At 38.5% G+C, this 21,460-nt stretch overlaps 1 protein-coding gene across 1 annotated transcript in view; it reads right to left on the bottom strand.

Annotated features, from left to right (window-relative positions):
• LOC118858281 (maestro heat-like repeat-containing protein family member 1) overlaps nt 1-21,460 on the bottom strand; it is a 111,408-nt gene that overhangs the window by 77,705 nt on the left and 12,243 nt on the right. The window contains exons 5-7 of the mRNA XM_036768773.1: nt 20,871-20,993; nt 16,952-17,050; nt 16,460-16,607 (exon numbers count right to left, since the gene is read on the bottom strand). Coding sequence (XP_036624668.1) covers nt 16,460-16,607; nt 16,952-17,050; nt 20,871-20,993 — 370 coding nt within the window. The remainder of the gene's footprint in view (nt 1-16,459; nt 16,608-16,951; nt 17,051-20,870; nt 20,994-21,460) is intronic.

Raw genomic sequence — 21,460 nt, 5'->3', positions numbered from 1 at the left:
TTATTGTTTTTTTTTTAACCCTTGCTTTAATATGCATGACTTCCATCCTCTTTGGAATGAAGTGGGAGACTCCAGGTGAAGAACATTAATCATGCTACCAGATTATGCTGATGCTATGCTAATTGACTTGGCTTAATGACATTTCTTTCAATAGAAGTTTTGACATAAGGGCAGGAGTGTCCAAAGACATCTATAGAGTATCTTATTGTTTTAAGTGTGTTTCTGTAAACACTGTATAGTTAGGGTCTGGTTTCTAATCCAATCTGTTACCCTTTTCTGTCTTATGGGTGAATTCAATTCATTCACATTCACAATTGTGATTGCTAACTGTGTATTTCCTTCTATATTATTCTGTTATGCTTATTCTCTTTTCTTCTCCCCCTTTAAGAGTCTGTTTTGCTTCTGATCTCCTCCCTTAATCTACCCTTACTCTTACTCTCTCTTCCCATCCCTTTTCCTTCCTACTTCCCTGTTGGGTAAGAGGAGTTGCTATACCCAACAGGATATGTATGTTTATTCTTTTCTCCTTGAACCAGCTCAGATGAGAATGAGGTTCAAATATTGCCCACTCCTCTTATTGCCTTTTCCATTGATCTGTTTTACAAGTCAGTTGTTCTTTCCAACAGGTAATTCATATTTTCTACTATTTTTTGATTTTGTTTTATGATTCTTGACATCTCATGGAGTCATTAGCTTCCATTCAACTAATTTTAGTTTTTAAGGAACTACTTTCTTTGGTAAGGTTTTGTACCTCTTTTACTAAGTTGTTTATTCTTTCTTGGTTAGCTCTCATTTCTTTTCTGATTTTTTCTCCATTATTTCGCTACCACTCTTATTTAGTTTTTGAAATCTTTTTTCCTTTTTTTTTTTAAAATCTCTTTTTAAAATAAGTTTTCTTGGAATTCTTCTTGAACTTGTGTCCAATCTGTATTTTCCCTTGAGGCTTTACTTATGGATATTTTTAAGTTATCATCTTTTTCCATGTTTGTGTCTTGAGCTTTCCTGACACCATAATAGCTCTTTATGGTTGGGTTCTTTTTTTGTTTGCTCATTCTTCTAGCCAGTCAAGAGACTTTGGACTTGGTGTTAGGGTTGAACTCTGCTCACTTCTGGGGGTGAGATAGGGGGAGATGTCTGGCCTGTTTTCACAGTTCAGTTTGGGGACTCACAAGTTTTTTCAGGTTTCCAAAGTGATGTGCCTGGGGACGAGGCCTATTCACAGCTCTCCTGGTCTGAGTGCTGCAAGATCCTGACCCAGGTTTGAATCTGTTGGCTTGTGTGTAGTTTTTTGGTAGACTGTTGCTGGATTTAGTCACTGTTAGCTTCCTGAGAAATTCTGCATGTTCAGAGTGAACTGGTGGATCCTCTTTGGTTTTGATCTCTATCCCTGATTTTTTCCACCATGCTAGGTTAAAGATTAGAATTAAATCACTGATCTGTTCTTTGGCCCAGAAACACACAGCTAAATTTCTGGAATTTTTTTTGTGCTAATTACTGGGGTAGGGCCCTGCTCTTGCTTTGCCATGGCCACTCCTCTCTGTCCTGGATCTGTGACCAGGAACTAGGTAATGGGTGATAGAGTTGCCAGATGGTACCAGTTCCTGTTCCCAGTGCTAGTTCAGAGGTCCCCTGGAATCTCTTTCTGCTCTAGTGCTTTATCTCAGTTCCCTTTCTATCTCCAAGTGCTGGAATGCTACTAGTCCACTGTAGTGTATGTTCTGGTCTAAAAGTTGGAACTGAGTCACTATTCTGTTTCTGGGCCCAGGGCCATACAGCTAAGTTTCTGGAATTTGTTTATTCTCAATATTTGGTTAGGGACCTGCCCTTGCTCAGTCTTGGCTGCTCCTTTCTGCCCTGCATCAACCTGGAAGTTGGTCATGGATGACAGAGTTGCCAGATGGCATCTGTTCCTGCTCCCAGTGCTAGTTCAGAGGTCCCCTGGGAACTCTTTTTGCTTTGGCACTTTCTGCCCTAGTGCTCTCACTAAGTTGTCTTTCCATCCCTGGCTCTAGAGTGATCCGAGTCCATAAGAGCTGCCAAATGCTGTGCTCCTGGCAAGCCTCCACTCCAGTGTCCACAAACCACTCTGTTTATCTCTTTAAGATGCCCTCAGCTGGAAAAATGACTCGTTGTGACATTTTATTGGCTTTTTTGATCAGAATTCAGTCCCTCATTTTCTTTTTTTATTATTATTTAATATATTTAGTTTTCAGCATTGATTTTCACAAGAGTTTGAATTACAAATTTTCTCCCCATTTCTACCCTCCCGCCCACTCCAAGATGGCATATATTCTGGTTGCCCTGTTCCGCAGTCAGCCCTCCCTTCTGTCACCCCACCCCACTCCCCTCCCATCCCCTTTTCCCTCTCTTTCTTGTAGGGCAAGATAAATTTCTACGCCCCATTGCCTGTGTATCTTATTTTTTAGTTGCATGCAAAAACTTTTTTTTTGAACATCTGTTTTTAAAACTTTGAGTTCCGAATTCTCTCCCCTCTTCCCTTCCCACCCACCCTCCCTAAGAAGTCAAGCAATTCAACATAGGCCACGTGCGTATCATTATGTATAACCCTTCAACAATACTCATGTTATGAAAGACTAACTATATTTTGCTCCTTCCTAACCTATCCCCCTTTATTGAATTTTCTCCCTTAACCCTGTCCCCTTTCCAAAGTGTTTGTTTTTGATTACCTCCACCCCCATCTGCCCTCCCTTCTATCATCGCCCCCTTTTTTTATCTTCTTCCTCCGTTTTTCCTGTGGGGTAAGATACCCAATTGAGTACGTATGGTATTCCCTCCTCAGGTCAAATCTGATGAGAGCAAGATTCACTCATTCCCTCTCACCTGACTTCTCTTCCCTTCCTTACAGAACTGCTTTTTCTTGCCACTTTTATGCAAGATAATTTACCCCATTCTATCTCTCCCTGTCTCCCTCTCTCAATATATTCCTCTCTCATTCCTTAATTTGCTTTTATTTCTTTTAGATATCTTCCCTTCATCTTCAACTCACCCTGTGTCCACTCTCTCTCTCTCTCTCTCTCTCTCTCTATATATATATATATATATATACACACACATACATATATACATACATACACATTCACTTATACATATATATACATAAACATATTATATATATATGCATATATATATATGCATATTCCCTTCTGCTACCCTAATACTGAGGTCTCATGAATCATACACATCATCTTTCCGTGTAGGAATGTAAACAGAACAGTTCAACTTTAGTAAGGCCCTTGCAATTTCTTTTTCTTGAGTGCCTCATTTTCTAATTAGTTCTGGAGAAGGTCTGTTTGGAGAATTAGGCAAAAAATGCTGACTCTCACTCTGCCATCTTGGCTCTGCCCTTCCTGCAACTTACAGTCATAAAAGAATGATCTTTGGACCTGGGAGGTTAAGAGATTTGCCCTTTGTTATGCAGCAAATAAATGTGAGAGAAGAGACTGGTACCCAAGCGTCTTATGCCACACCATGCAGCCTCTTTCCTTCAAATCTGAGTCAGAGTTAAAGGGGAGAAATTGATGAATATTTGGCTAGGATGTTTTCGCACTAGACTAATTGTAAGATAAGCTGGGCATTAATTCTGCCTCCGCTGCTCACTGCCTGGGAGACTTTGGGCAAAGCTTTCTAACTTCTCTAGCCCATAGGTTCCTCTTATACAAAATGAGGGGTTGGTGAGGGTCCCAGTAGATGATGTCGTCTTTCTAGTTCACATCTTTGAGCCTTTCATTTTCTGCCCCCCAGGAGTTGAGGTATTTCTTTCTTCCTTCCTTCCTTTCTTTCTCTTCCTTCCTTCCTTCCTTCCTTCCTTCCTTCCTTCCTCCTTCCTTCCTTCCTTCCTTCCTTCCTTCCTTCTTTCCTTCCTTCCTTCCTTCCTTCCTTTCCTTCCTTTCCCTCCTTCCCTCCTTCCCTCCTTCCCTCCTTCCTTCCTTCCTTCCTTCCTTCCTTCCTTCCTTCCTTCCTTCCTTCCTTCCTTCCTTCCTTTCTTCCTTCATGTTGTTGTTGTTGATTCCTTATTATCAAAGAGGACCAGGGCCATCAGGAGGGTGATGTCTTGACTTGCAAGTGAATTGGATTTAAGTGAGGCAGAGCTGTGCAAAGTCATCGGCCTCACTCTCTCTTTCAGAGTCATCAGAGTCCAGTGGCAAGACATGGCCCTGAGCCTGGAGTCAGGAAGAACTGAGTTCCAATCTGGCCTCAGACACTTACTAGCTGTGTGACCCTGGGCAAGTCACTTAACCCTATAAAAGGGGGCTAATAAAAGCATCTACCTCACAGGGCTATTGTGAGGATTAAATGAAATAAAATTTATCAGCATTTATATGATATTTGTAAACATCTATAGAGTGCTCACTATGTGCTAGGCACTGTGACACTATGTGCTAGGCACAGGGGACACTATAGTAGGCAATCTATAAATGTTTACTCCCTCCTCCTTGCCCTTTGTTGTTTTCCAGTAGAACTGGCCATGCAGCATTATTCTATCACTGCCTTGCTATGTGACCTTGACTGAGTCAATTCAGTTCTTAAAACAATTTATATGGATATATTTGTTATTATATCACTTTCATTTCCCAAAATATCCCTTCTCTGTCCCCGTCCCAGGTTACTATTCCTCATAGTAAATAAAGGAAAATAAAATCATTCAGCAAAATTAGCCAACGCATCAACCAAGCCCAACGTCACGTGCAGTGTTCTATGCCCAGGATGGGGTAGGAAGGCGGTACAGTGGATACAGCGCCAGGCCTGGAGTCAGGAAAACTCGTGTTCAAATCTGGCCTCAGACCCTTACTAGCTGTGTGACCCTGGCCAAGTCACTTATCCCTGCCTGGCTCAGTTTCCTCATCTATAAAATGTGATGGAGAAAGAAATGGCAAACCACTCCAGTGTCATTGCCAAGAAAACACCAAATAGGGTCTTGAAGAGATGGGCACGACTGAAAATGACTGAACAATTGCAGCAGCATCCAGAATCCCAGAGAATGGAGGGAGGTGTATTCTCATTTTTTTTTTGGAAACTAAGCTTGTTCTTCAGAATTTCACAGCAGTCATCATAACTTTTTTTTGCTGTTATTTTTTCCATTTACATTGTTGTAATTACACCCAAGTCCCAATTTAGTGGGACTGTGAATTCCCTGACGTGTCCCCTATATTAGAATCTGTATTATTTGAAGTTATAATTTGGTGAAATATGGTCACTTTTTTGCAGTTCAATGGAAATATTCAGTGCAAATCCAAATAATGACACTACTTCAGGGGAATTAATTATTTGCACTAATCAGGATCTGGCCTGGCTCTATGGATATTGTTTTCCTTGTTCCACTTATTTCACTGTGCGTCACTTCATATAAATCTTCCCATAATTCTCTGTATTCTTTTTTTTTGTCGTTTTGTTCTGTTTTGTTTTTTGGACAGGGGTAAGCAGGGCAACTGGGGTTAAGTGACTTGCCCAAGGTCACACAGCTAGTAAGTGTGTCAAGTGTCTGAGGCTGGATTTGAACTCAGGTCCTCCTGACTCCAGAGCCGGTGCTCTACTCACTGCGCCACCTAGCTGCCCCAATTCTCTGTATTCTTGATATATACATCATTTCTTACAGTATATCAACTGTGAGGCAACCAGGTCCCATAGTGGATACAGTGTTAGACTTGGAGGAAGTCCTGAGTTCAAATTCTACATCGGAATCACCCCATTGGGCAAGTTACTTAATCTCTCTGAGTCTCCATTTTCTCATCTCTAAAATGGGTATCATGCTAGTACGTACCTCACAGGGTTGTTTTGGGGAACAAATGAGAATATGTATATATAAAGCATGTATACATACATATATATGAAATTTCATCAACATACACTGAGCTTTACATATAAAGTTATATATATATATTTATATATATATATATATATGTTCCTTTGAATTCTTTTTATAAACCTCAAAATGCTATGAAATGTAGATATTATTTTTATTATAATCAGTTTTCTTAGTTGTTTTTTAAAAATATATATGTTGGAAATATTAACAACATCAACTAATGACAAAAAAAAATTGACAATCCACAATAGGTGCCTCTCCTCATCCAAATGATTTTTCACAGTTGTGCCAAAAAAACCAAAACAAAACAGCTTCATGGGATATTTTCACAAACTACCATTAATCATGAAGGAGCAGCTTTGCAAATCATAAATAAGATCCTCAAGCATTGCTGTCAAGTGTTATTCAAATTATTCCAACCTTGCAGTTGAATAAGAACAGACGTTTTGAATTAATTAATCAGACGAAAGAATCTAGGCCTTTTCTCATTAGTCTCTGGGTCAGGCATAAAGGAAGATAGATGCATTGGTGAGAAATATTTTTAATTAGTAAGAATAATCTGTAATCATAATTTATGTACGTTTAGTGTTGTGTGTGATGTGCCAAATGTTCTGAGTAAAGGCTGATGTATATTTCATGACCATTAAGAAAACCATCCATTTCATTATGCTAAGAGATATACCACTACTGTTGAAGTATGTGAGAAGCATGAGTAGGTATGGTGGCCAAGAAATTTTAACTAGCTTATATTTGTAACTGTCAAACAATCCCATAAACTTTTACTGCTTGCTGTTAATAACTCCTGCTGTAATTAGAAATAAATTTTTCATTCTATTCAAGGAGAAAAGCTTCAGTGATTAGCTAAAAAGCACAATCGACTTTGTAACTATGATTCAGTGTGTATCTTGGAAAGTGAAACTGGTGACCTTACACAGCCCTCTCTCACTCAAATCAAAGTCAACTGCAAGTCATGTCATCATCTCCCTAATGTCATGGTCCTCTTCGAGAACAAAGGACAAACAGAACAATAACATGTGTGTTGACAAAGTTGGCAGACTTCGTGAGTTGGCTTTCTCATATGGCTTGTCACAGATGAATAGAAAAATCTCATCAAAATTGTATGAGTAATCACCTTGAATATCACCTTTCCACTCACAGGTTTTATTTCTGCTAAATTGGTATTGGAAATAGTACTCTTTTAATCAACCAACAAGTAGTACCTTGCACACATTTGACATTCATTGTCTGTGATACACTTCTTCATAGAGATGTTCTATTACAGGATATGGGAGACACAGCTTCATTTTTCCCAACCTGATTTAGACTTCCACTCTCCTTGTCTCACTCTGGAATAATAGAATTCCAGAATGGCAGAGACTTTAGAGTTCATTTTTGTCAAAATCCTGCCTCTTTTCTTGAATACTTCCAGCAAAGCTCTTAACTTCCTTGGGCTTCAGTTGCATTATATATGCTTAGTAGTTCTTTTTTTCTGCATTTCTTTATGAAGTTTTTATGCCTTACCACATGACCATTAAAAAAAATACTGTGAACAATTGTAACAATAGTGTTGCTTGCAGCTGCTGTGGAGTTATAAGGCCAATAACACCAGCACACAGGAAGGCTGCTAGCACAGATTCTTTCATCTGCTTTTCTAAGGAAAGCAACTTTAAGGGGTTTATAATCTCACTTTAATTAAACATACATACATTATTCACTTAGTTCATGGGGAAAAGTCAGCACCCTGAACTTCAGAGCAAATACAAACAGAAATTACAGAGACAATATAAACAGATCAACGTTTCTGTCTAACCAAATCACAATACATAATTACCAGAGAATCACCAAAATCTGGGTTTTCTAAGGGAAGGGGAGGCTCCTTCAAAGGCTTACCCAGAGTCTCACCACCAACACTCTTTCAATGAGTGTGCCCCCAAAGGCAAAATGCCAACCTCAGAACTCTTATACTCTGTTCCAGGGCCTGAGGGCTCAGAGCCTACTTAACAAAAAGGTGTTTGTTTCACTTAGTGAAAGGGTGTGGGCCTGCCTCTGATCAGGCCTCCCTTTGTCGGCCCCACCTGAGGCTTATTCAATGGGTGGGAAAGGTCTTTCACTTACAGATTGGCCTTAGAATAGTTAAGGATAACAATACTTCCTTTTATACTCTTTCAATAATCACCAGAGACCTTTTACTCCCTAACATTTCTAACATTTTATTTAGTTCCTTAAACTGTTAAAAAAAATTGTCTAGGTCTAAAAAGGTACTATTAGGTCACCAACAATTGTTATTGTTTCGCTGTTTTCTTCTCCCTGTATTAACTTTTCCATTAAGCGCTTAAAAGGCTGGGCCATCCTCTTCATAGATATCAAGTATTGTTATTATCTTTTTGATTGTGGTGCCTTTAATAATCATGTAATTTTCCTGTTTATCTCACTTAATAATGTTTATTTTTACTGTTGCCTTGTCTAAAATCATGACTGTTTACCCCTGCTTTTTTGAGTTCACCCCAATCTTAATAAGTTCCACTCTACCTCTCCCTTTTTGCCTCTATGTGCATCTTGTTTCTGGTTTGTTTCTTATAAAAAATATATTTTTAGATTCTGTTCTCTAATTATTTCAACCATTTGATGGATACATTCATTTCATTCACATTCATGGTCATATTACTGTTATTGGTTGGGTCCTTACTAATTTTATTGTTTCCCTCCATCACATTCTCCTATAATTTTCCCTTTACTTGCCACCCCATCCCCCATTAACAAAGAAACATGGTGGTGAAAGAGGAGTGTGCTCAAGGCAAGTGTTCGGTAAGTGAATTCATCTCTTTCTTCTTTACTGTCCCACCTCTTAGGGTTGAGAGGATCAAATATTTTCATGTGTGTGTATGTGTGTGTGTGCACACGTGCGCATGTATGTATATGTCTGTATATCTATGTATCTTGCTTTAAAAATTTAAAGTCCTACCAGGAGAATGTTGTACACAGTAACAGCAACATTGTTGCGATGATCAACTATGATCCACTTAGCTCTTCTCAGCAAAACAATTCCAAAAGACACATACATGGTGGAAAATGCAAACCACATCCAGAGAAAGAGCTGATGGAGTCTGAATGCAGATCGAAGCATACTATTTTCAGCTTTTTTTGTAGTTTTTTTCTTTTGTCCTGTTTCTTTTTATACAATGTGATTAATATGGAAATGTTTTACATGATTGCACATATATAGCTTATATCAAATTCCTTACTGTCTTAGGGAGGAAGGAGAGAAAAAAAATTTGAACTCAAAATTGTATTTTAAAAAATGAATGTTAAAAATTGTCTTTACATGTAATCGCAAAAAAACCCCCTACTATTTAAAAGAAAAAATATTTAAAATTCTGCCTTAATACTTAAGAAGAACTGTGATTTTATCATTGTGGGTACCAGAAGCTTTAAAAATCAAGCAATTGAAGTGTATATTAAGCACCTACTACGTGCCAGGCACTTTGCTAAGCACTGGGGACAAAATGATTAAAGCAAAACAGCTCCTGCTCTTAAGAACCTTCTATTCTAGTTGGAGTGAGGCAATGTGTATGTATGTATATGTATATGTGTGTGTATATGTATGCATGTATGTGGGTATCTAGGTGGAACAGTGGCTAGCGTGTTGGGCCTGGAGTCAGGAGGACCCAAGTTCAGATCTGATCTCAAACACTTACTAGCTGTGTGACCCTGGCCAAGTCACTTCTTCCTGTTTACTTCAGTTTCTTCATCTATAAAATGAGCTGGAGATGGAAATGGCAAACTACTCCAGCATCTTTGCCAAGAAAATGCTGAATGAGGTCATGGAGAGTTGGACACATAGCTGAAACAACTCAACAACAAAATATATGTGTCTGTATGCATAAATAGAGACATAAATATGTAATATATACAAAAAGAATACAGAATAGTTTTGGGAGGGAGGACACATAGCTGTGGGGACCAGGCAAAGCTTCCTATAGAGGATAGCACTTAAGATTTGAAGAAAACCAGAGATTCCAAGAGGCATAGGTGAGGAGGGAGAGAAGTCCAGGTATAAGAGAAGGCCAGTGAAAAGGCACAGAGAAGGATAATCGAGTGTCGTATGAGAAGTATAGGCAGTAGATCAGTATGATGAAACCATAGAATGGAATATCATATAAGAAGACCCCCAAGGTAGAAGGTGGAGCATGAATGGATCAACAAAAATGCATTTATTAAACACAAATACCATGCAGAGAAATTTATATTTTATACATATCTTAGTAGATGGGCCTCATGAATTGCTATGGTAGAAAACAAAGGAAAGAAAATTTACTGCCTGGAGGCTAACACTATGTGATTAACCTCTCTGAACTTAGCTGGGTTGCTCCCCAGACACAGTGTGTCACTGGGTAAATAATGAAGCTTTTTTGGCCAGAGATTTTGCTTCATTGATCCAGGACCACCTCCATGTCAAAGTGAGGTAGTTGGCATAGAACTTTAGTAGAAACTACATAGAGATGAGTTATTGTTATGGGAGCAATGAAATCTCCAAATGGTCAATAACCACCATTAAGTTGTATTGAATTGCTTTAAAATTTCTTCCTTATGAATCCAAGGCCTTGATATCAACAATGATCATTACAATATATGGCATATTTCTATTTTCTTTTGTAACTCCATCTATGAGCAATGAGTAGGAGTTGTGACATTTTCTGTTTGTAGTGGATTTTACCCATTGTTACTTCTATGGTACAAAGGGTCAGTAATCTCATTGATAGGAGTACTCCTTCCAATTACGTAATCAATCAACAAGCATTTATTAAATGCCTACTATGTACCAAGCACTGTGCTAGGACCTGGAGGCTACAAAGACAAGAGTGAAACAGCCCCTGCCCTCCAGGAGTTTGTAGTCTAGATAATATGTATAGATATACAGATAACGTATACAGGTATATAAAGAAATGTAGATTACATAGAAAATTGATATAAGGTGATGGGAGAAAGAGAGTTTACTGCAGCTCAGAGGATGATCAAGGCTTCGTGTAGAAGGTGGTACTTGAACTGAGTTTTGAAGGATTATGAGAGAAGAAGGTATTGATTGCATTCTCAGGCATGAGAGACTCCTAATGCAAAGGTACAAAGGTAGGAAATGTAATGTTGTATATGAGGAGCAATAAGACAGTCAGTTTGGCTGAAATGTTAAGTATGTAGAAGGAAAAAGGTCTAGAAAGGTAAGTTGTAACCAGGACATTAAGGGCTTTAAATGATGAAGAACCTGCTTCATCTTAGAAGCATTAAGGAGTGACTGAAATTTTGTGAATAGGGTAGTGACATAGTCAGACCTGGCTTTAGAAAAATCACTTTAATAGTCGTGTGTCAGGAGGATTGGAGCAGGGTAAGATTTAAGGTAGAGAGACCAACTGGGAGGTGAAGGTCCAAAGAGGGTCTGAACTAAGGTGGTGGCAATGTGAGTGGAAAGAAAAGCAGACATGAGAAGTGATGCATAGGTAGGAAACGACAACATTTAGAACTGAATGGTTAACATGGGGTGAATGAGGGTGAAGAAATAAGGACAGCATTAATGTGGTGAACCTAGGTGACTAGAAGGATAGTGCCATCCTAGACAAAAATATGAATGTTTAGAAGAGGAGCATATTTGATTGGGAGATTTGATTTTAGTATTGGACACATTGACTTTGAGATGTGTAAGGACAACTAGCTTTAATGTCCAGTTGGCGATATGGTACTGGAGTTCAGGAAAGACATATAGATCTTGGAATCATCACCTAGATAAGATAATTAAATCCATGTGAGCTAATGAAATCATGGAGAGAAGAGAAAAAACAAAACTTAGGGAATATATGCACAGTTAGGAATATATTATATATGTATATATATATATAATATATTCATATATATATATATGATAACCCAGTTAAGGAGATTGAGGAGAAGCAGTTGGACAGGTAGAAGACTTGATCAGGTAGAAGGACAGGCAGGAGACCGAGAGAGGGACAGCTTCACAACAACTCAGAGAGGAGAGATCATTTGGGAGAAGATGAATAACAGTATCAAATGTTGCAAAGAATAGCAAATATGCAGACTTTTACATGTATTGATGCAAAGTGAAATAAAGAAAATAATGAATGAAAAGTAAAATGGCAATATTATGAAAACTAACAATATAATTGATGATATAAATAACAAAAATCATATGATTATCTCAATAGATTCAAAATCTTTTGACAAAAATACTCATTCCTATGAAAAATACTAGAAAGCATAAAAATAAACAGAATTTTCCTTAAAATGAAGTAATATTTATTAAAATCATTATTAAAGATCATCTGTAATATGGGGATATGCTAGAAACCTTTCCAGTAAGATCAGGGGTGAAGCAAGGATGTCCACTATCCCCACTATTATTTAATATTGTATTAGTAGTGCTAGCAATAGCGATAAGAGAAGAAAAAGAAATCGAAGGAATTTGAATAGGCAATGAGAAAATAAAAATATCACTCTTTGTAGATGATATGATGGTATACTTAGAGAATCCTAGAGAATTAACTAAAGAACTTGTTGCAGTAATTAACAACTCCAGCAAAGTTGCAGGATATAAAATAAACCCACATAAATTATCAGCATTTCTATATATTACCAACAATAGCAGGACGAGATTACCAACAAAAACCAACAATACCAACAAAAGCAGGAAGAGATTTAAAAAAAGAAGTTCCATTTAAAATAACTATAGACAATATAAAATATTTCTAAGTCTACCTGCCAAGACAAACTCAGGAACTATATGAACACAATTACAAAACACTTCTCACACAAATAAAGTCAGATCTAACCAACTGGAAAAAATATTCATTGCTCATGGGCAAACCTAGCCAATATAATAAGATGAACATTTCTACTTAAATTAATTTACTTATTCAGTGTCTTACCAATCAAACTACCAAAAATTATTTTATAGAGCTAGAAAAAATAGCAAAATTCATCTGGAAGAACAAATGGTCAAGTATATCAAGAGAATAAGTGGAAAAAATGTGAAGGAAAGTGGCTTAGTAGTACCAGATTTCAAACTATATTACAAAGTGGTAATCATCAAAACAATCTGATATTGGCTAAGAAATAGAGTGGTAAATCAATGGAATAGATGAGGTACACAATATCTAGTAGTAAATGACCATAGTAACATAGTGTTTGATAAACCCAAAATTGCTTGCTTTCTTAAGGACAGGCAAGGAGAGGGAGGGAAAGAGAGAATTCAGAACTCAAAAATTTTTAAAAAAGTTTAAAAAGTTTTTTAACATGCAATTGAAAAAAAATAAATGAGAAAAAATTAAGAAGTCACTGGGCATTTTAGAGATAACAACAAGAATGAAAAGAATTGTGAAGTGAGTGAGAGGAACAGCGTAAGCAATTTTTTCTAGGAGTTTGACAGGCAAAAGGAGAGATGTAGAATGAAAATTTGAGCAAATGGTAGGATTGTGATATTGTAATTTTTTTTAAATCAAAGACACTCTGGAATGTTTGCAGGCAGCAGGAAAAGAGCCAATAAAAAGCAAGAGATTGAAGATTAGAAAGAGAGAAGTGGCATTTTTTTGAGGGGGGCTGGTAATCTGCAGGACATGATGGAAGAAATGGGATGTAGGGCATATGTACATGGTTTTGTATTGGCAACTTCTTCATCAGAGACTTAATTAAGTAAAGAAGTAGAGTATGGGGGATGCTGTAATGGGAGGGAAAGGGGTTCTGAGATGGAGAAGAAGAAGCTGATATGAATGATATGAATGAAAGATATGAATGGCCTTTATTGCAACAGTCATTATATGGGATGGTCTAGACTAGAAACAATTACAGAAAAGTAGAGGCATTGCCTGGCAAATCAAGGGCCCAGTTAAGATTAGGTCAGTTGGCCCAGTTGTTCGAATTTTCCCAGCTTCATTCAGTAACACACAAGTAGGAGCAGAGGAAGCAAATGGTGGGAGCGATCCAAGGCTGTGGTTTGGCTAGAGTGGCAAAAGAACAAAGGAGGAAGGGGTTCAAGAATAATGGATGATATATAGTAGAACTGGGCAAGTTAGAGATCAAGACTGGGAATGGAAGAAAGTGAAGATAGATTAGTGGTACTGGCTTGGGAGAGTACTGAGGGGTAGAGGGATGGAGGTCATGGTAAGGATTAAGAACAGATTTAGGGGGAGGAAGGCATAGGGAAAGGTGGACGGGAAAATAAGAAATTACGAATGGATAAAGACATTTCAGAGCTCTTGGTAATAGAATTAATACATATGCGGATTATGAGAGATCCTAAATAATGACCATTTCTAGCATAGCTGAAGAGAAGTAGGTCATGAAGTTGATTAAATTGAGAAACAGGAAGGTTAGAGTATTTTAGGGAGCATTTGAGCTCTCTAGTAATGGCAGGGGGAGGTAGTCATCGGGCTGGAAAAGAAGACTGCTAACTAGGTACCAAATGCCTTTAAAAAGTATGCAGAAATGAGCTGTAGATTGGTAGATAATAGCCACCAGGATTGAGATCTATAGAAAATAAATTAATATAGAGTGAACTTCAAAGGAGGAAGGCTTGTTGAGTGCTGGTAGCAGAGGGAGAACCTTAAAGAGCAAAGAGTATTCTTACTCTCCCCTCAAGATCAGCGTGCTGAGAGGTTTGAGAGAAAATATAATCAGTTTTGGAAAGATGTCCAAGAATACAGCGTAATGTGTCAGAAGATTGATGAACCGCAAGATGAAGAAATTCAAAATGAGAATCCAAGAGGACACAGTAGAAGGGGTGGGCAGAGCTAAAGTGTATCATTGGAGGAGTAGAAGTGGGTGCAGTTTGAAATCTGACCACTCCTTGTCATCCTGAGACTCTTGTCTATGTCTTCCTATAACTCATCCAGAGGCGTCCAACCAGTGGTATGTTCAGGGGGATCCTTCCTATAGATTTCTTGGCATTGTGTAGATACCAATGGAATATTTAGGCTATCCCTCACAATCTCTTCATGACTAATTCATATTCTTTTCTGGCCATAGATTCTTCTGATGACATCATTTTCATCTCTATAGCTGGCATAGTTAGCTAGGGAAAATTATTCCACTATCATTTCTGTTTGGTCCATTGCATATGTTCTTTGAAGTGTACAGAATAGACTAGAGGTGTATCTCTCTCATACTTATTGGTGTAAGGCTCACAGGACATCAAGAATCTATATTTCATGTTACCTATTGATTCCCCTCTAAATATAATTCCATGAAATCAATTAAATCCACTTTAAGTTTCAGACACAGATTATGCAAGAGAATACTTCTTGAAGGGTATTACTATAGTCATCGGGCCATTTAGAAAAGCACAATTTTCAATGTTAAGGTTTCAAAATATTGAGTGGGGTTGTCTTTAGTAGAAGGTTCCTTGATCTATCTGTCTCAGAGGACAAACTTATTCCCTCTTTCATGATTATCAGAGCACTGGCCAAGAGTTAGAAATGGTCTTAGAGAAAGCTCAATGAAACTGCAATACTTGAGCATTTGGGGATTTAGTTGCATAGAATCATGGATTTAAAGCTAGAAGGAACCTTTCGTGGTCCAATCTTATCATTTTAAAAAGGAGACAACTGAGACTTAGGTAAGGTGGCTTTGCATGTATGTCTTCTGGTACTTTTTTAAGAACAGGATCCGTTTATTTAGTGTACTCAGAGATTTTAGGTTCACTTCTTTAAAACTAAGTTAGAGAAATCCAAAGGTCCCAAAGTAAAAACACAGGAAACATCAAACACATACAGTATATAACACAAAGATACTTAGTGACCCTTCAACATTCTGTTTTCACTCACAATCTCTGCAGCAGACTATGAGAAACCATACCTGAACTGAGGTTTGATAATAAGTCCCACATGATCTAGGTTAGCTTCTCAGCTTAGTGCCAGGAATCCTTCAGCCCTGGAGGTAGCATTGGCTTAATCAGTGACTGAGAAAATGAGTTAGGTCCTCCATCACTTTAATATGCATCTTCGTACTTGCTAAAAAGCATCAAGGACCTTCTTTCACAGTTCCAGGATTTTGGGATAGTCCCTACTGTTGGGCCTTCCTTCCTTCCTTCTTACTTTCTTTCTTTCTTTCTTTCTTTCTTTCTTTCTTTCTTTCTTTCTTTCTTTCTTTCTTTCTTTCTTTCTTACTGACTTCCTTCCTTCCTTCCTTTCCTTCCTTCCTTGCTTCCTTCCTTCCTTCCTTCCTTCCTTCCTTCCTTCCTTCCTTCCTTTTTCTTTCTGTCTCTCTTTTTCTCTTTCTCTACTCCCTTCCCTCTCTCCTTTTCTATTTGTCATATTCTCTCTCTCTCTCTCTCTCTCTCTCTCTCTCTCTCTCTCTCTCTCTCTCTCCACATCAGCCTGGGAAGGGGAAGATTTTTCTTTTCCTCACTTCTACTGTGTCATGAAAAGGCACCAAAATAAAATAATAAACATTATATTTTAAAGTAGTTTGATGCAGCAGTCAGTGGGAATAATAATAGAAACAAGTGTCTTCTTGACCACCATCACCTTTTCTAGTGTGTGCTTAACAATGACATCTAGTTGTATGGAAGATATGAAACAGACACTGTCATCCCAACCTCCTACAGGATAATGAATGTGATAGCAGCGCACCTACCAAGCACACATTCAGAATAGTTGATGTCCAGGGCATCCTGCTCTTCATGCTGAAGCTTCTCAGCCAGGTACAGCACAAAGGTAAGGATGAGGGAGATGCTGGCATATTGATCTGGGGCTATGTATTCCAGGAGCATCGGCCACATGAGCTGGGAGAAAAGATGATCTTCATTAGGACTGACTTTTCTCCTCATGAAAGCCTGGCATCTCTTTCCTTTTGGAGTTTTAACCACAATCTCAAGCTAATGCTTTGGAAGTGATGGAAATAAAAATTGGATAGATTCCCACCCACTACCTTGCCACCCTAGTTGGCAATATTATGTGAATCTTAATCCCTCCCTCATGAGGAACTCTAATAATTTTTATCAGGAAAGACACTAGCTTTCAAACATCTTTATTGGCAGAAAGATTCTGATATTATGTTATAGTTCACTGGAGAGTCAAGGAACTCTGGTAATGGACACTCTGAGAACTGATGAAAGGATTCCCTTACCTTGGCCATGCAGGGATTATGGACACAGTCAGTTAAGATTTCCAGACACAATTTTTTCAGTTTTGTGCTTTCATCATTGACCTCTGTCTCATCTGAAGTCTTTGGGAGGGAGGTAAAATCATCAGAGACAGTTCATTAGTCACCCGACTTTTATCACAATATCAGAAAGATCAGAAAGAAAGCATGAGTCAAAAATGGAAGACACATGCAGAGCACCGGTATTGGAGAATTACCTTTCTAATTCAATTGAAATAGTCCCTAGTTCATTTTCTCCACTTTTCATAAAGTGCCAAGTTAAGAAGTTACAGTGGATATTGAAATCAATTATCTTCATTCATTCAGTAAATTTCACTTGAATGCCTGAGAAGCTCTCTCATGCTGAGGGTCACAGGTACTTAAAAAATGATCTGAATTCTACTTTATAGGTGCCAAAATGGAGGTTGAGGAGTGTCCTTCAGGGAGCTTTAACACTTGATTAGGAACCAAGGTAACATTAGGATGAGGCCTTCCTTATTTTGTTCACTAGTTTTTACATCACGTGGTCTTTGCTCCTTTGACCTGTCACCGACAGGGGAGGGAGGAGATTTTTGGAGAGAGATGTCACCACCACTATTACCATCATTTTCCCTATCTCCTTGCTTCATGGCCCCTCTTCTCTTTTCACGGCAGACACTATCATCCCAACCTCCTACAGGATAATGAATGTGACAACGGTGCACCTACCAAGTACACATTCGGAAAAGTCCTGAATCTGGTTCTCTGCTGCCCTCTAATGGTTTTTTGCTGCCACCACTTCTGTTTATTTTCCTTTGGTCCCCTAATGTCTTGCTCTCACATACCCAGTTCCCTGTTTTGAGGGAAGAAGGAATGGTTATACCTCCACCTTCTTTCCTTAGTCCCAGTTCCAAAATGATGGTCCTATGATCTTATGACCCTATGTTCCTGTTATCTTATGATCCCATAATCCAGCTCTGGAAAAAAATAGCCCATCACTCTCTTAGGTATTTATTACAAAGTCCTGTAAGGGAATAGTAGGACACTACTATCACTATCATTACGACAATCACTCCTTCTTGTTGTTGTTGAATCACTTCAGTCATGTCTGACTCTCTGTGACCCCATTTGGGGGTTTTCTTGGCAAAGATACTGGAGTGGTTTGCCATTTCCTTCTCCAGCTCATTTAACAGATGAGGAAACTGAGGCAAGTAGGCATAAGTGACTTGCTCAAGGTCACACAGCTAATAATTGTCTGAGACTGGATTTGAACTCAGGTCCTCCTGCCTCCAGGTCTTGTGCTGTAGCCCCTGTAACACCTAGATGCCCATTATCATTACTACTAGGTCAACAATTCTTTAAACTAGGGCTACCCCACATAGGTCCATTAAGTCCTATGCTTTCCTCTCAAAAACCCTGCAAGTTAGATAGCACACATATGATAAAACCATTTATAGGGAAGGACAAATGGGAAATATTTGAATATAGATGTAAAGGGTCAAATGTAGCTAGTTTTTATCAAGCGGTTTTTCAGGGGTTTTCATCTTGAGCACAAATGGCTGGGTACTAAGTTACTTCACTCTGGTTTAGCTCTTTCTTTCCTTCTGGCTAATCTTCCTTTACCAAGCCTTGTTCTTAATATTAGCTCAGTTCTAGGTCTGTAACTATAGATTTGGCTAGCAAGGTTGTAGAATCTCTTAACCTCCCAGAATTTGCTTCACCAGCTACCAGATATAGGTATTGGAACCTAGAACTTAGGGAAGGCAATACTTTACTACCATCTTCCCAACGTAGTCATTGTTTGAATACCTTATCTTAGACCTTTTTTATCACAGATCCTTTCCTTCTTTCCCTGGCTCCAACATGAGAGATTTCCTTTTGTGGCCCCTTGTGATGTGACTGCTATCTACCAAGGGTCCACCTCATAACATCCCTCCACATGGGTTGTTGTTGCTACTCAATCATTTCAGTCATGTTTGACTCTTCGTAATCCCATTTTGGATTTTCTTAAGCAGAGATACTGGAGTGGTTTGCCATTTCCTTCTCCAGACCATTTTGCAGATGAGGAAGTTGAGGCAAACTGGGTTAAATGACTTGCCCAGGGTCACACAGCTAGTAAATTGCCTGAGGCCAGATTTGAACTCAGGAAGATGAATCTTCTTGACTCCCGGCCCTGCACTCCATCCATTGCACCACCTAGCTGCCCTCATGCCCCACATGGGTTAGGCTAGTTTTTCCCTGGAAGGTGACAGAGCTGTCTCCAGAATTTGATTGGCCCAGGGACTATGGCTCAAGATGCAGTCAGGAAGGGGAGTAAATAAACATTTATTAGGTACCTACTATGCACCAGTAACTGTGCTAAACACTTTATAAACATTACTTCATTTGATGTTCATATCAACCCTGTAAGGTATTTTTTTTTTTACAGATGAGAAAATTGAGACTGATATAAATTAAATGACTTGTTCAGGATCCCACAGTTAGTACCTGAGGCTGGATTTGAATTCAGGGCTTCCTGAATCCAGGCCCAGCACTTTATCTACTGTGCCACCAGCCTGCCTCGGGTTTGGGGGGGGGAGTGGGAAGCATGAGATATATAGTCTTTGATTTCAAGGAATTTATATTCTTGGGGGGGGAGGGGAGAGATGTGGGGGAGAAAATCAAATGTGTAAGAAACAACTGGACAGATCGATGAGGTAGCATGAGTGCTGGAGTTAAGAAGGCTTACGTTCGAGCCCCACCTTTCACACATAGTAGTTACGTGACCATGGGCAAACCACATAACCTCTCAGTACCCTAGACAACTTTCTATGGCTAAGTTACAGATAGGTTGCCATTTGAATTAGGTGGAGGAGTTTTCCACACTGAGAGTTTTCCACACTGATAAAATCACAAGTCAAATAGATAAAACAGCCAAAGGACAGTACATAAGTGAGTGTTAATTGGGTGATTCAGGATAATTCATTTATCTGAATAAAAACACAACATTGATTGATTTCAACTTGTCTTTCATGTCACCCTTTTGATTTAGAGAGGGAAATAGCAAACCACTTCAGTATCTTTGCCAAGAAAACTCCAAATGGGGTCGTGAAGAGGCAGATATGATGACTGAAAAATGAATGATCTGAACTCTTTTGCTTTGGATATTTCTGAAAGATGGTCAATAAAACGACTTAATACTGGTTGGGTTAGCAAGCGCTATGGAAAAGAATCTCCCAGCTGAGCAACCAATCATTGACTTTACTGTTAAAGTGCCCATTCAACCCATTACTATGATGCTAAATGTTTGGCAATCATTCTATCAGAACAAGAAAATGTAGCATGACACATTTTTAAATGTAACCTATACTATTAACAGTTTCTCAATCACTTTAAGTTTAGACAATCAAAAACACAATAAAGTCCTGATTGATAATATTTACCAATTTCTGAAGTGTAAATGCTCATGCTGAAAATTTAACAATCATTTCTGCAAAGCTGGTTTGAACTGATTTCAGCACGTCCCTGATCCTTCTATTTCTCAGCTGCTAACCTTCAATCTTAGTAACTCCTGCCATCTGTCTCCTTTGCTTTTTCTCTTCAGAGATTACATGATGTTGGAGGAAATCACTAAACCCTATTATAGGGTTCTCTGAAACTTTACACTATCCAGCCCCACGTGGGCCCTCACTGCTATACTACAAGCTTTTGCTTGCCTTCTGCTTGATACTTAATTGCATTCTCCACAGTGGTTGCTTGGATTTTTTTCTTTGCCCTTAAGCATCTCACTCCATCTCTTCCCTACGATCCTCAAGTAGAGAACACCATTTCTTCCTTTATTGGGAAGACTGGGTCCATATGATAAGGAATCACCTGACTTCCCTTGAATTTACCTAGGGAGGAATATGTCCTGGGAGGGTTTATGTTCCCAGACGAAGGCACTTACTGAGCCATCCCGTGGCTTCACGCACTCATCTATGAGGAAGCGGATTAAGACTATGGCACTGTCTGTACACAGGTGACCCTCTTTCCCCAGAGCAAGGATGAGCTTAGCCATGGCTTCTTTAACCTAGCAAAAGAAAGATGAAAGAAAGGAATCGCCGTTAGAAAGTGGGCAAAGCTCTTTGTCATTAAACGTATATTTGCATATATGCAGATACATAGTGTCATTTTATTTTTATCCTATTTCATTTTGTTTAATAAATTTATTATTTAAACATAGAAACCATAAAGGAAACCAAATATTTGAATACATGAACAATAAAACAATTATACACATGGATACATGCACATTTAGTCATATTGTAAATATATAATTATATGCTGTATATGATGAGTATATATTCTAAGTAGTATATGCATATACATCTACATGGACAGTATGGGCCCAGCATACATATAGGACGTGTGGTGTGTGTGTAGTATAGTATATATACACCCATAATATTACAAATTCCAATTATATTGACCATACCCCCAAATGTTACATAGTGTATGCATGTATATGTAGGTGGTTTATGTGTAATATGTGTATGT

This window comes from Trichosurus vulpecula, chromosome 7, assembly GCF_011100635.1.
Source record: "Trichosurus vulpecula isolate mTriVul1 chromosome 7, mTriVul1.pri, whole genome shotgun sequence".
Classification (NCBI taxonomy): Eukaryota; Metazoa; Chordata; class Mammalia; order Diprotodontia; family Phalangeridae; genus Trichosurus; species Trichosurus vulpecula.
Note: the sequence above shows the minus strand (reverse complement) of the source record. Positions and strands in the feature narration are given on the sequence as shown.